Here is a 15,583-nt window from a genome sequence, read left to right on the forward strand (position 1 = left end):
ATCAAAACCACCCAGATTTCATCTCACTCCAGGCAGCTATTAAGAATACAAACAACAATAAGTGTTGGTGAGGATGTGGGGAAAAAGTTACACTCATACACTGCTGGTGGGACTGCAAATTGGTGCAGCCAATATGGAAAGCAGTATGGAGATTTCTTGGAAAATTAGGAATGGAACCACCATTTGACCCAGCTATTCTTCTCCTCGGACCATACCCAAAGGACTTAAAAACAGCATACTACAGGGACACAGCCACATGGATGTTTATAGCAGCACAATTCACAATAGCTAAACTGTGGAGCCAACCTAGATGCCCTTCAATAGATGAATGGATTTTTAAAATGTGGAAAATATGCACAATGGAATGTTACTCAGCAATTAAAAAAGTAAAATCATTGCATTTGCAGGTAAATGGATGGCATTGGAGAAGATAATGCTAAGTGAAGTTAGCCAATCCCAAAAAAACAAATGCAGAATGTTTTCTCGGATATAAGGAGGCTGATTTGTAGTGGGGTGGGGAATGAGAGCATGGGTGGAATAGACAAACTCTAGATAGGGCAGAGGGTTTGGAGGGAAAGGGAGGGGGTGTGGGGTTATTAATGATGGTGGAATGTGATGATCATTATTATACAAAGTTTATGTATGAAGACATGAATTGGTGTGAATATATTGTGTATACAACCAGATATATGAAAAATTGTGCTCTATATATGTAATAAGAATTGTAATGCATTCTGCTGTCATATATTTTAAAAAATCAAAAAGAAGAGTTAATACTCTAGTTTGAGACATTTTTTAAACAAGTGCTGTTTTAGTGAATAATGTATTTTATAAAATTGAAACAGCTAAAATATATGACTGGAATTTGTTAAGATCTGCATTAAAATTTAAACAGTTTGTTTCTCATACATTGTTGATGGGACTTCAAATTAGTATAACTACTTTGGAAAGCAATATGGAGATTTCCCCAAAGACCAGAAATTGAACCACCATATGATCCAGCTATCCCACTCCTTGGTATTTATCCAAAAAGTTTAAATCAGCATACAGGTACATCAATCTTTATAGAAATGCAAGTCATAATACTCAAGTTATGGAACCAGCCCAAGGGCCCATCAACATATGACTGGGTAAAGAAACTGGTGTATATATATATATATATATATATATATATATATATATATATATATATATATACATGGAAACTGCATATATACATGGAATTTTACTCAACTATAATCATGGCATTTTCCAGTAAATAGATGGAACTGAAGAACATCGTGCTAAGTGAAATAAGCCATATGTCAGAAAGGATTGAATTCTTTTTTTTTTTTTCACATGTGGAAGCTAGAGCAAAATAAGGGGGAAAAGAGGGAAGGGGAATTATTTGAAAATAGAAGGGAGATCAATGGAGTAGAGAAAGGGAACAGAGTGGGAAGGAGGTGGGACAGGGAAAGAGAGGAACTGTAGAATGCAATAGACCGAAGTATGCTATGTGAATTCCACATTTATATATAACTATAAAGCACCAATTAAAAATAAATAAATAAGAAGGAGGACCAGTAGAGTAGAAGACAGGGAAGAGGGAATGGAAAGAAGCAGTACTGGGAGCTAAAATGGATCATCAAATTATATTCCATGCATATATGATTATGTCAAAATGAACCCCAATATTATGTATGACTACAATGTACTAATAAAAGTGCTAAAAGTAATAATTAAAAAACCTTGAAAAAAACTTCAAAATACATTACTTCAAAATACATTATTTCAGGAGTTACAGCTTAGATGAATCTTGAGCATAATAGGAAATCATATATTTATTTTTGTCAAAATCCTAATTTTTTGTGTAATATATATTCTCATAGTTTTATAAATGTATTAACATTGTTAGAACAGAATTTCATTATAAAATGCCTAAGGAAAATACCTTTAGTGTTTTTTTTTATTTTAAATTCACCTGTTAGTATTTTTATGATAGAATGTTTATGATGCATTAATTTTCTCTTTATTTTGGATACGTGTAGTTTAACTTAATGACCTTTTTCTCAATAATTTAAAAATTTAAGTATTCTGTGAAATTTAAAAACCACACTGTCCTGTTTTGACAAATTTTATGTTTATTTTATTTGAAAAATGACCTTATTGTTCTTATTAAAGTCCTATTGCTCATTGCCCCCTCTTTAGGCAGTTTATATTGCACCCCTAAAAGCCCTAGTTCGTGAAAGAATGGATGACTGGAAGGTTAGAATAGAAGAAAAACTTGGTAAAAAGTAAGTTCCTTTTTTTGTTCAAGAGATACACTTTCAATAGTCTGAAAAGACCAATAAATGAAAGAGTTGCATAATACCTATGAATATGTTTACAGTGTTTTTTTTAATCTTTTATTTAAAAGTTCATAGCTACTATAAAATGGTGTCAATATTCCCATGTTTTAAGATTGAAAAATGAACTTCTTTTAATTTCTTAATATGAATACTTTTAGGTGGCAGCTAACTTTTTCTATATATATTATAGTACATATATATAATTTTTCATATTTTTAGTTGTAGATGGACACAATACCTTAATTTTATTTATTTATTTTTGTGCTGAACCCTGTGCCTCACATGTACTAGGCAAGCGTTCTCTCACTGAGCTATACTCCCAATCCCTTCAATATGTTCTCATTGTAAAAGAAACATGTTATTTCTCTTTATTTTTTTCTCATGTTGTTCAGAGTAAATTCTAGAAACCACTTAAAAGGCATTGTGTATGGAGAGTACTTATGACATGTAAAACTTCTTTGACGAATATATTGTTTTTACTTACTATTTTTGAATATTACAAAACGATTCATTAAAGTATATAGCAAATGATTGTGGATAATTATATGTCCAATAGAGCATCACTAATTATATACCTCTATCCAATGCAAAAATATTGTATAACTATATAGATCAATGAGCTTTTTTATACACTGAATAAATGATCTCTAGGGATAATTGGAAAAAATAAGACTTTTAAGTAAACTGTCCTATCCCTTTTTAAAAAAAACGATAAAATACAAATATATGAATGCTTTTGGATGAGAATTAGGTGGGATGTTCCAGAGATGATTCACAACATATTCTTTGAATAATGTGAATATATTATATATTCAGTATCCTGGTATGTTTTAATTTATTTGTTATCTTGAGAAAATTTAAACCTAAGAAATGAAAGTTATACACAATCTATTATTATTGAGTGTCCCCTTTTATCAAGTTAATACTTTCCCTCATTAAAAAATAATAATGATATTTATTTCCAAAAATGTTTTTCCCCCCAAAGAAAAAAGATTTTAGTTCCACTCTGTAGAGGAGATAGAAGTTCACCTTTATAAATTCACTTAGAGTAAAGATTCTATAAATATAGTCAAAACAAAGTCTGACACTTTTGTACATCTGTATAAAAGATGTGTCAATGAATTGGATTTATATTTTTGACTCATTTCAGAAAATTTCAGAAATCAAAGAGGAAAAAAGTAGTTTTAAGCATCATAAAATTTTATTGGATTGATATATTGTTGCCTTTACAAGATTATGTGTTACTTGAGAGTCATTTTTATTTCCTTCCAGAGTTATTGAACTAACAGGGGATGTGAGTCCTGATATGAAATCCATTGCCCAGGCTGACCTTATTGTCACTACACCAGAAAAGTGGGATGGAGTCAGCAGAAGCTGGCAAAATAGGAACTATGTTCAGCAAGTTACTATTCTCATCATAGATGAAATTCATCTGCTTGGTTGGTACCACTCTTTCTAAGTAATTATACAAACTTTGAGTCTTTTTATTGATATTATTTTTAATTGACAGATAATTGTATATAATGTTGGGGTACAATGTAATATTTTAAGATGTGCACACATACGCACACACATACGCGCACACACACAGAGTGTGGAATAATTAAATCAAGCAAATTAACATCTGTTACATCAATTGTAATTTTTATGGTGAGACATTAGAAATTTATTCTTTTAGCAATTTTTAAATATACATTTAGCTTTTTCATTTCTTTCTGACTGAAAGACCTGACCAGAACTATTTTAGAGGAGTAAAGTTCGTTAGGTTCTCATGTTTTAAGAGGTCTCAGTCTATAAAAGTTCAATTTCATTGCTGTGGGTCTGAGGTATAGCAGAACATCATGGCAGCTCAGTTTATGGAAATCATGAAGCAGAAAGAACTCTGCTCACCAGAGACAAAATATAAACCCCAAAGGCAAACACCTAGTGACCTGTCTCCTCCAGCTATATTCTGCCTGCCTAGAATTACCACCCAGTTAATCCATATCACTGGGTTAACCCACTATAGATTACAACACTTATTATCATTTCACCTCTGAGTGTTCTTGCATTGTCTCACACATGAGCTTTTGGGGAAACCACATATCACAACTATAACATACATTATTATTGACTATAGTTGGCCTGGTGTACTGTGTATACTCACACACTCATTTCTCCTGTCTAACTGAAACTTCATATCCTTTGGTCAATATCTCCCTATTCCTTTTCAACCCCCAGCATCTGGCAACTACCAGTCTACTCTTTATATCAATTTTGACTTTTTTTTTTGATTCCACATATAGGTTAGATCATTCAGTTTTTTCCTGGCTTTATTCTTTTTACATAATGCCCTCCAACTTCATCCATAGTGTTACAAATGACAGAATTTCATTCTTTTTTATTGCTTAAAAGTATAAACATACATATATGCATATACACACATGAACACACACTTATATATACACAGCACATTTTCTTTATTCATTTGGTAACAGTCACTTAGGTAGATTCCATTTCTTAGCTATTATGAGCAGTGCTGCATTGAACTTGAAAGCACATATATCTCTTCAGCATATTGATTTCATTTCCTTTGGATATATACCCAGAAATGGGATTACTCTATCATATGGTAGTGTTATCTTTAGGTTTTTGAGGAACCTATAAACTTGACTTCATGCCTGCCTGCAGCAGCCATTTTGAATTTGTCAAATGATTAATGTATATTATTCTTATTTCCTAGGGGAAGAAAGAGGTCCTGTTCTAGAAGTCATTGTATCTCGAACAAATTTTATCTCCTCACACACGGAAAAGCCTGTTAGGATAGTTGGATTGTCTACTGCATTAGCTAATGCCAGAGACCTTGCTGACTGGCTAAATATTAAGCAGGTATGTGAAAGATGGATAAGTCAGGCAGTAACATGACATAGGTAGCCACATTAAGGAGGCATCATAACATTATGAACATATATATGTTTGTATAATATATAAATTGAAATGGTTTCTCTCATCTTAACTATAGATGGGCTTGTTCAACTTCCGACCATCAGTACGCCCTGTTCCACTGGAAGTTCACATTCAAGGCTTTCCAGGTCAACATTACTGTCCCCGCATGGCAAGTATGAACAAGCCTGCATTTCAGGGTGAGCTTCAGTTTCTACTATTTCAGATTGAAATAGTAACCATTCTGTATTATAGCTATCAATTGTATTCTAAATGGTTTGGGTTTATTTTAAAGGGTAATAGTGGTCCAACTTATGCAAATATCTAAAGCTGATTACTTCAACTGTTAAGGAATATATATGTTAAACTACATTGAAATTAGACATATCTCACAAAAGTGTCTTTGTAGTAGGATACAAATATGTAATTTTGAAAGCAATCAAATAATTCTATTAACATTTTCTTAGGACAATTACTAGTTTAAACAATGATCAATAGAAACAAGTAAAAATTCACGTAATCTTTATTTTTACTAGAAACCATAAAACTTTCAGTACTTTTTTACAGTAATTTAGTTTTTGTTTTGTTTTTTCATTTTTCCATTTCTAAAAAATTCGTCAAACAGGAAAGATTTGAGAATAACACTCCTATTTTATTGAAACATGTTTAATTTAGACTACATTAGGAATATTTATTGTATCAATTAAAAATAACCTCCAAAATAAATTCTCTAATGTGAACTGCTGTTGATTGTGAGGTGACAGTTGTGAGGTGACTTTTTAGCTTCTGTAATTAGCCTTATGACAGAAGCAAAGTATTGATTGTGAGCTAGAGACCAATCTCAGCCATTCAGATTATTTACACCTCCACAGAAGCATTGTACAAAATCACTAATGAACAATAAATCTGCTGGGAACTGTTCAGCTACACCTGTTCTTGTAGCAGCAAAAATCCATTAAATGTTGTGGTTTAAAAAAGAGACAAATTCATTCATGATTGTGTGTACAAATGATACCAATATTGTAATAATATGTGAGTTTAAACATTGCTTTTGTAATGATTTACAATCAATTTATCCTTTATATACTATACTATTCTGATAAATGGTTTTAAAAAGTGGGAAATAAGATAAATGAGTTTATTTTTCATGTGTATTGTTGAAAATGTGTATATCTATTTAAGAAATGGCTGATTGCATACCATTAATGGAAATAAAGCATTTTGTATTTTGTAAATCAATAGTAAATAGCTGAAATTCCTGCACTTCTTAAGATACAGTATCAGCACAACTGCTGTCCTTATAAACTATTTATTACACTGGTAGTGATTACTGTATTTCTTTGAGTTTAGAAGTCAAGGTCATGTCAGCATTTCCATTATAAACCTTATATCTCAGGACATAAAAAGGAATTCTTTACATTTCAAACAAGAAATTACAACAAAGTTGAACTTTTTCACATAAAATTTGTGAATATCTCTGTGTTAAGAAAGCTATATAGACATTTATAAATTGTGCTTGGGCTATCTTATCAGCATTTTGGAGTAAAGAAACCTCAGTTCCAGTTAGAGCAAAATGATTTATGTGGTTCTTTAAGTAATTTTTTTTATAGATTTGATTTACAGTATTCCTCCAGTGTTGTTACTCAGGTTTCCCAATATTCATTTCACCTTGTGTGTGCTGAGCATTCCTGTGCTATTTCTCAGATGTACATTCAGGCAGAGCAACCTCTTAGCCAACTTCTGTATTTTATTTCCCACTTGAAAAGTCCTGGTTTTAGAAAATCTGAGGGAAAATATTCTTTTGATTTATTTCTTGTCTGTTTCTTGGGACAATCTCTTCTAATTTTTCCATCTCATAACAGGGAAAAAATAAAAAGGAATTATCTGTAGTCTTTGAACATTTTTCATCACCCTGAAGGACTTGAATTTTGCAAGGAAAGCAAAAGGAAACAGAAGCAAGGTGCAGAGTCAAAGCAAAAGCTGCTGGCCCGAGCTTCTAGCTTTATTTATATAAATAGGTTACATTAGGTCATTGTCATCATTAGTATGTATTGTTCATTGTATCACTAGGGAGGTTAGAGAGTTAGCAACATTGTGCAGCTTATTCCTCAATTACATACTAAGTTGCAATGTGCAATGTTAGGAGCTTTGTGTAACTCTCAAGAAAGCTTATTGTATAAAGTTACTGTCATATGGACAGGTTTAGACTCAGTGGTTGTCTAACAAGAGAGTTTCTTTATTCCTAGAAGCTGAGTATCTTGAGATCAAGGTCTAGGCTGATAAGACTCTAACACAGCCTCCTCATGGAGGGCATTACCATAGCAGCGAGGCATTGTATATGTAATAGTTATCTTACTAGTTCCTGGGAGAAACTGCAGAATATTCCAACTGTGGAAAACAAAATGTCCATTATTCCCTGGGAGTTTGCTCACCAGAGGAAATTTGTTGTCTTATACATTTCCACATCCAGAATCCTTACAGAATCTTATCAGATCCCAGGACCAATTAACTATAATATCACAATTTACACAGGCAGAAATATTTCAGAAACACTACTTAGAAATAGAAAACTCAACTTAATCATGTGAGCATTTAAGGTTCTCCTTCCAGGTCAATTCAGAATAGAACTTGGAGCATTATGCTCCTTAGATAGAGCCAGGAATCTCTCCTTTCCTGTCATCTATGTAGAATGCTGTCAGATCCATTCAGTACCTGGAATAATGCTAAATGTTATGACCAAATTAAAAATTCAGCTAAATCATTTGCACCATCAGTTTTGTACACCTATTTGATATCTATCTGAAATTTATCTTCTAGTGTTAAGCAACTTAACATTTCATTTTCCACAACTTTACAACAGCAATTAGAAGTCATTCTCCAGCCAAACCTGTTTTGATATTTGTCTCATCAAGACGTCAGACTAGACTTACTGCTTTGGAATTGATAGCCTTTCTGGCTACTGAAGAAGATCCAAAGCAATGGTTGAACATGGATGAAAGAGAAGTAAGCAACATTTTTTTCTTCTTCTTATACATATCAGATTTGTTTGTATTATATTATAATGGAAATATAGATTTATGTTTAGTTTTATTCTACAATAAAAGTATAAAATAACAGAAATTTAGAAAACAAATAATAGAGGAAAGAAGAAATGTATTACACTGCCATCTTTAAACAACAAGATTAATATTCTAGTTAGTATTTTCCCATTAAATATTTACTTTAGGTATTCATGTCTGACTTTTTCCTTTGATGTCATCATGATGTATATATTTTATATTCAACTATGTGTTTATAAATTTTGAACATTCCCTGCCCTTATAGAACTTATGATCACTTTTATAAAATTAAATTTTTAAAAAATATACAATATAATCATTGTTTGAAATTTAGAAAATACTAAAAGGTATATAAAAATTTTAAACTACTATAAAAACTACATGGTTTTATTCCTTTATGTAGATAGTTCATAATTTCTTTGTCATTATGCATTTTTAGTATCAGCTATGGTTTATTTAGAATTATTTCCTCAATATAGAGTTGTAAAAATAAAATTAGTGGGTCAAGTAATGAGAACTTTTCCACAGCTTTTTGTACACACTGCTAATTACTTTCCAAAAGGACTATATTAATTAATGTTTTCACCATTAATGTAAGAATCACCAGCAGTATAGAAAAGTAACAGATTTTCTCATTTGTTGTAGTATATTGATGTATTATGATAAAATGTTTCTTATTGTGTTAACGTATGCCTTAATTTTAATTATTGAACATTTCTTTCATATATTTATTTAGTTTATTTTTCATATATTTATTTAGTTTATTTTTCTTTGCTGTCTCTTCATTTCCTTTGGTCTTTTATCTCTTTCAGTATACTTACAGATTTATTTGAGAGCCATGCCAAATTTAAAAATTTTATATATATAAAACTTTAAATATTACTTTTCATACATATATAAATACTAATGTGCATATACATATTAATTATACACTCAGTTTGATAGTTCATTGCTTACCTTTTTGTCATCATGGTATATTTTCACAAATAGAAGATTTTTCATCTTATGTTTCCCTCTGATTCTTAGATATACCTCCTCTGTTCCATAGATTTAATATATAGTAATTTTCCTTCCTTACATTTTTCCAATTTAAAAAAATATTTTCCTAGATTGAATTATGATGAAATCAGCAACATGATTGTTGCATTGTCATCTCTCACCCTTCCTTCTTTCACATACACCTTTTGTGATCTCATGCACTGAGAAACAGTGCCGTTCATCATCAATAACAAGATTCCAAACATCCAGTCTTATAGTTTGCATATTTCTTCCTCTCCACTTCTCATGATTCATTTAGGATTACTAAGTCTGTTGGATAGCACTGCTTATATTACAATAATATGTAATAGTGAACTGCTATTTCGGAATATTCTTGTTTTGTTCCATAGATGACCTTATTCACTAGCATTGAGCCCCACACATTAGCTTAATATAAAGGGTATCAAATGACTACTTGAAGTAGAGTGAAAACTACCACTGTATCTTTAATTTTTTATTATTGTTTTCTTAATGTTTATGCTTATACTAAATATTTTTAAGATAATAATTTAAGGTCAAAATAAGTTTTTAAAAGATTTTTTGTCTTATGTTACCTGGTATACCCAAATAATCACCCCATTTTTGTCTAAAACAGTATAAATTAAGAGACAAAGCAAGAAATAGTTATATGGGATATTGATGACTTAGTTTATGTGCAGCATGTATCTTAGTTTAATTTTACTTCTCTTATGTTTTATCCCTAAAATTGTTCCAAATGGAAACTATTCTTTGAAGTCAGGGTACAGAGTACATACCTACTGAACACGTTTGAGGATGTTTGCTCAAAGTACGTAGGCACTATGCATTTAGCACATATGTGACTCACATTAACTTCAAATGTGAACCTCATGTGTTCTTCCCTGCTATAATACACTTCAATTTTTTTTATTTTATTGTAATAATATGTGACCCAAGGAACTGTGAAAAAAATCATTATTTGTTTTATATATTTTTAATCAGTGCAAAAAAATTATCACTAAGGCTAAGTGGAAACCATAGAATTTATTTGCTGATTTTTATCACTAAATTAAGCCAGAATTATGACATTATCAGACCTTTTTTTTCACCAAGTCCACCTCAAGAATAAGGCAACTCAGGCTTTGTTTTATTACTGCCTTTAAAATCAATCTTAAAATAAAAATTGTAGAAAGTGTGCAGTGGATTACTATGTAACTTCAATGTGATTATACCTAAATCTGCTATAAGACAGGTGTTTCAGTTTTTGGACCCCTAAATAATTACCTTAAAATAGGCTTTTGCCTTTTAATTTTTGTATAGGTTACTTTCTGCAATATTCTAGGGTGGAATCTTAGTGGATTTTCCCATTGCTGGCCCCTTATCCAGTGTTAGATTGAGGTTCTATGGCAGGACTTGGTTAACTGGACAGGACTCTAGTATTGATAACATTAGCAGTCAAAGTAGGCCCTCTAAGCACAGAACTAGTTATCCTGGCACCTGTGGAGCACTGTCTCTGGCAAAAGGAAGAATCTAAGTCATTTTGCAATTCAAAAACCTTAAGTCAAGAATTAATAAGGGGCGGGCTGGGGATGTGGCTCAAGCAGTAGCGCGCTCGCCTGGCATGCGTGCGGCCCGGGTTCGATCCTCAGCACCACATACAAAGAAAGATATTGTGTCTGCCGAAAACTAAAAAATAAATATTAAAAAATTCTCTCTCTCTAAAAAAAAAAAAAAAAAAAAAGAATTAATAAGGGAATTGGAAAAGAGAAAAATGCAAGTCCAAAGAGCATGGACAGAGAATATGTCTCAGGATAATATGTGTGTTGTATTTTATATCTTAGCAAACGCAAAAGAATTATTCATCTCTCTTCTCAATTGGGTAGTATCTCAAAATAAAGCATTAGGAAGCAGAAGGATATTTTCAGTTATATCACTGATATAAAATCATACTGCATCAAGAAACCCCCAAAGTAATACCCTTTTATGTTTACCAGTAGGAAGCCTTCTTGCCACAATTTTAAGAGTTCCTGGATATTTTATTTATATAGATAGATAGATAGATAGATAGATAGATAGATAGATAGATAGATATATCTCCTTTCATGTCACTTGGATTTTCAACTTGATTGATAGCTGCTATTTCTACCATTAACCTCAAACTAGTATTCTGTCTTTACATCAAACACTTATGCTTTAAATGAGAACAGAAAATCTGAATGCCTCAGTTTTAGTTTGTAGTATACATCAGGAAAAGACAATATTTTCCTCTCTTTGGCTTCTATTGTACAAGGCAAATTTCACATACTGGCTGTCTACAAAGAGTAAGGGTCCCTATAGTCCTTTCACTGCCAAAATTTATCCATACACTATTTTCCCCGTACCTACAATGTAAAAATATAAGAAAAGGTTTCCTACTAACAATGTAATTCTCCTTCATAGCCTAAATCTACTCATCTATCTTTAAGGAGACATCCCAAAATTTTATCATTGATATAATTTATCACTTAGGCCTGTATTTCTTGCATATATGTGTTCATTTGTTTCTACAACTAACCAGGTTCAAAAACATTTATTATTTATTTCCTCTGTCATCTAGATATTCTGTCATCCTCAAGTTCTTTTGCAACCTCATTTTAGTATTTTCTAGCTAATAGGCTAACTTACAAAATTATGCACAGAGGATGAGCAAAGGGAAAAAAAATAGTTAAGATGATTTTTGTTTGTTTTATGGTGCCGGGGATCAAACTCAGGGCCTTATACATTCCAGGCAAGTATTCTTTCACTCAACTACATCCCCAGCCCAACTAAATTAATTAAAATGTATTAGTGCCTTCATCAGATACCAAATAAGCAAGGGTAGAGCCAGTACATTTGTTTCTACAATTAACCAGGTTCAAAAACATTTATTATTTACTTTCTCTATCATCTATCACTTGTACACGTTTTCTTCAGCTAGTCACTATGCTAATTAAATGCACATTCCTAAGAGTTGAGATGTTAAGTTTTTACCTATGCTTAATATATAGGTTTGAAAAATCTGAATTTTTAATTATTTAATTAACTAATTTTTCATGTAGTCACAGCAGTGTGAGATCCATCTAAAATTTTCTCTCCACTTATTGTATAACAACATTTCATTAGAATCAATTTCCCAGACTATTTTGAGACTACATTTTGTTTGTTCATTCGGCAACATGGCAGCCTTAAATGCTCATGTAGCTATTTCTGTAAATTGTTATTTCCATGCAAATTGTCAATCTCTTATATATTAGTCTTCCAAACTAGCAAAACTGGAGTTATAAACAAGGGAAGCAAACATTTTTAAGTAGCTTATACCCTTTCTCAGATTGCATCCAAATACCTTGACCAACTTGGTACTTTGGAAATAAAAAGAATTATTATTTACTAGTGCAGAGCATATACCTCATCCTTCAGAATGGTACCACAACTTTACAAGGTACTGTCTCCCAACTGCCATACTAAACTTATTCAGGTGATAAAAGGCAAAACAACATCAGTGCATCTTATGGTATCTCTCCATTGCCTTACTTTTTCTTGATAAATAAGAAAACAATATTATTTTACAGGATATCATAATAATATATAAGGCATTAGGTAGTTCTACCTTTTGAGGATGTTGGCAGAACTATGATAGGTAGGAAAAAAAATAAAATCCAAAGTATATATTCTTCTAGAAATAATTAGATGACCCTTCAGTGATAGAAGGGGTCCAGTATAATCTCCTTACTACCAAATAACTATCTGGTCCCATTGGTACTTTTTAATGGGCCCAGGGCTTATATTCATCAATAACAATAACTGGGTCTGCCTGAGGAAAAGAAAGTTTATATTTGGACCATGCATAATTGTCATCTTTTTCACCAAGGCCCCAAAGTATATGATCCACTATATAAAACACTGTGACATGCAGAGGATGCCTGGTATCCTCACAGGTGGTCCATTTTGTCTATTTGCAAATTAACAGCATTATAGGCAATGCTATCCATCCATTGAAACTTCTGTCTTCTTATCTGTCTTCTTAATACTTATCTTCCAATAGTACTCTTGTCAAACTACTTATCATCTCAATAATCCAGTAACTACAGGGCAAAATATGAGTCATCAACTTGCATCATCTTTACTTTGAAGTAAAATAATAGTGAAATATCTAGTTTATAATCAGTAGCTTCACTTGCAAAGTTCCTGAAATCATTCAGGTATACAGTCTTCTTTTTCTTTTTCCACATTATCCATAAGACTACATCCTCTCAAATAAAATAAATAAAAACAGGTGAAAAGGCAAATACTACAACTGAAACAACAAAAATGCAAAGGATCATTGGAGATTATTATGCAAAACCAAAGCAACAAAATTGATAAAAGAAGAAATTAACAAATTCTTACAACATATACTTTATCAGCTGAACCATGAAGAAATAGAAAACCCGAACAGACCATTTACAAGTAATAAGATTGAACAGTTGTAAGAAGTCTTCCATCAAAGAAAAGCCCAGGATCAGATATATAGCTTCACTGCCAAATTCTACTAAGCAAATACCAACTCAACTCTAGTCATTCCCCAAAAAAATAGAAGAAGAAGGATTTCTTCAAAATACATTCTACAAGGCAAACATTACCCAACATCAAAATCAGATAAGGGTACCACAAGAAAAGAAAACTGCAGACCAACATCTTTGATGAAGGTAGATGTAAAAATCCCGAATCAAATATGAGCAAACTGAATCCAACAGCACATTAAAAAGATTATTCATCATGATAAAATTGAGTCCATCTCAGGGCAAAAGAATAGTTCAGTATTCACTAATCAATAAATGTAATACACCATATCAGTAGAAAAGCTGCAAACTTTTTCTCTAATATCTAGAACAGGGCAAAGATGCCGACTATCACCACTTTTTTTTCTTTTCTATATTGTCCTAGTCAGAGCACATAGGCAAAAGAAAGAAATAAAGGCTATCCAGATAGAAAAAAGAAGTCACTTTGTCACTGTTTGCAGATAACATGATCTTACCTATAGAAAACTCCAGAAACTCCACCAATAAATTAATTCAGCAGAGTTATAGGATTTAAAATCAACATACAAAAATTAGTAGTTAAACAAATGAAGGAGTATATGAACAAATGTTAAAAAATTAATAGTTGCTACTTATCAACAGTGAAGTTGCTAGGTGCGGATGTCTGTAGGAGAAATCAAAAAAGCAATTCCACTTGTAATATCTACAAAATTAAAATAAAATATCTGTGAATAAATTTAACCAAAAAGGTGAAAAATCTCTACAATGAAAATTGTAAAACAGCAACCAAGAAGTAAAAGATCTTACAACGAGTATTATAAAACATCAATTAAAAAAATTAAAGAGGCACAAAAAAATGGAAAAACATTTGTGTTCATGAATTGGAAGAATAATGTTGAACTGTCCATGCTCCCCAAAGCAATTTACAGATTAAATGCAATCCCTATCAAAATACTAATATTATTCTTCACAGAACAAGAAAAAAACAATCATAAAAATTATATGTAATCACAAAAATATCCAATTAACCAAAGCCATTTTGAACAAAAAGAAAGAAGCAAAAGGCATTATGCTATTTGCCTTTAAAGCATGAGGTTACTTCAAAACTGTAGTAATCAAAGCAGTGTGGTATTGACATAAAAATAGAAAGGGGAAGGGACAGTTTTTTCAATAAATGGTGATGGGAAAACTGGATATACACATGCCAAAGAAAGCGAGACCCCTACTTTTTAACTACTTACAAAGATAACTTCAAAAGTAAACTTGAACATAAATTTTGACTTCAGTGTAAGACCTGAAACTATGAGACTGCTAGATGAAAACATAGGGGAAATGCTTCAAGACATTGGAATAGGAAAGGATTTTTTTTTAACAAGATTCCAAAAGCACAGAAAGCAAATGCAAAAATGGAAAATAGGGTTACATAAAACTAAAAAGCTCTGCATAGCAAAAGAAACACTCAACACTGTACAAAGACAATCCTGCAGAATGCTATAAATATGTAGTGTATGTATCTGACAAGGGGTTGATATCCAGATATATATAAGGAAGTCCAAATTGCAATAGCACAGTTGAGGTGGGCAGTAATAACCAAGTTTAAAAAATGAGTAATAGAATGTAGGCATTTCTCTAAAGAAGTCATACAGATGGCCAACAGTTACGTTTAAAAAAAAAATGTTCATCACAAATCAATAGGAAAACACAAATCAAATCCACAATGAGACATTACCTATCCCCAGTAAGA

At 31.7% G+C, this 15,583-nt stretch overlaps 1 protein-coding gene across 2 annotated transcripts in view; it reads left to right on the forward strand.

Moving 5' to 3' along the window:
• Positions 1-15,583, forward strand: part of Ascc3 (activating signal cointegrator 1 complex subunit 3) — a 364,887-nt gene that overhangs the window by 236,411 nt on the left and 112,893 nt on the right. For both annotated transcript variants that reach the window (XM_071613180.1, XM_071613179.1), the window contains exons 26-30: positions 2,188-2,273; positions 3,600-3,766; positions 5,050-5,195; positions 5,329-5,449; positions 8,110-8,252. In XM_071613180.1, coding sequence (XP_071469281.1) covers positions 2,188-2,273; positions 3,600-3,766; positions 5,050-5,195; positions 5,329-5,449; positions 8,110-8,252 — 663 coding nt within the window. The remainder of the gene's footprint in view (positions 1-2,187; positions 2,274-3,599; positions 3,767-5,049; positions 5,196-5,328; positions 5,450-8,109; positions 8,253-15,583) is intronic.

This window comes from Marmota flaviventris, chromosome 6 (genome assembly GCF_047511675.1).
Source record: "Marmota flaviventris isolate mMarFla1 chromosome 6, mMarFla1.hap1, whole genome shotgun sequence".
NCBI classification, from domain to species: Eukaryota; Metazoa; Chordata; class Mammalia; order Rodentia; family Sciuridae; genus Marmota; species Marmota flaviventris.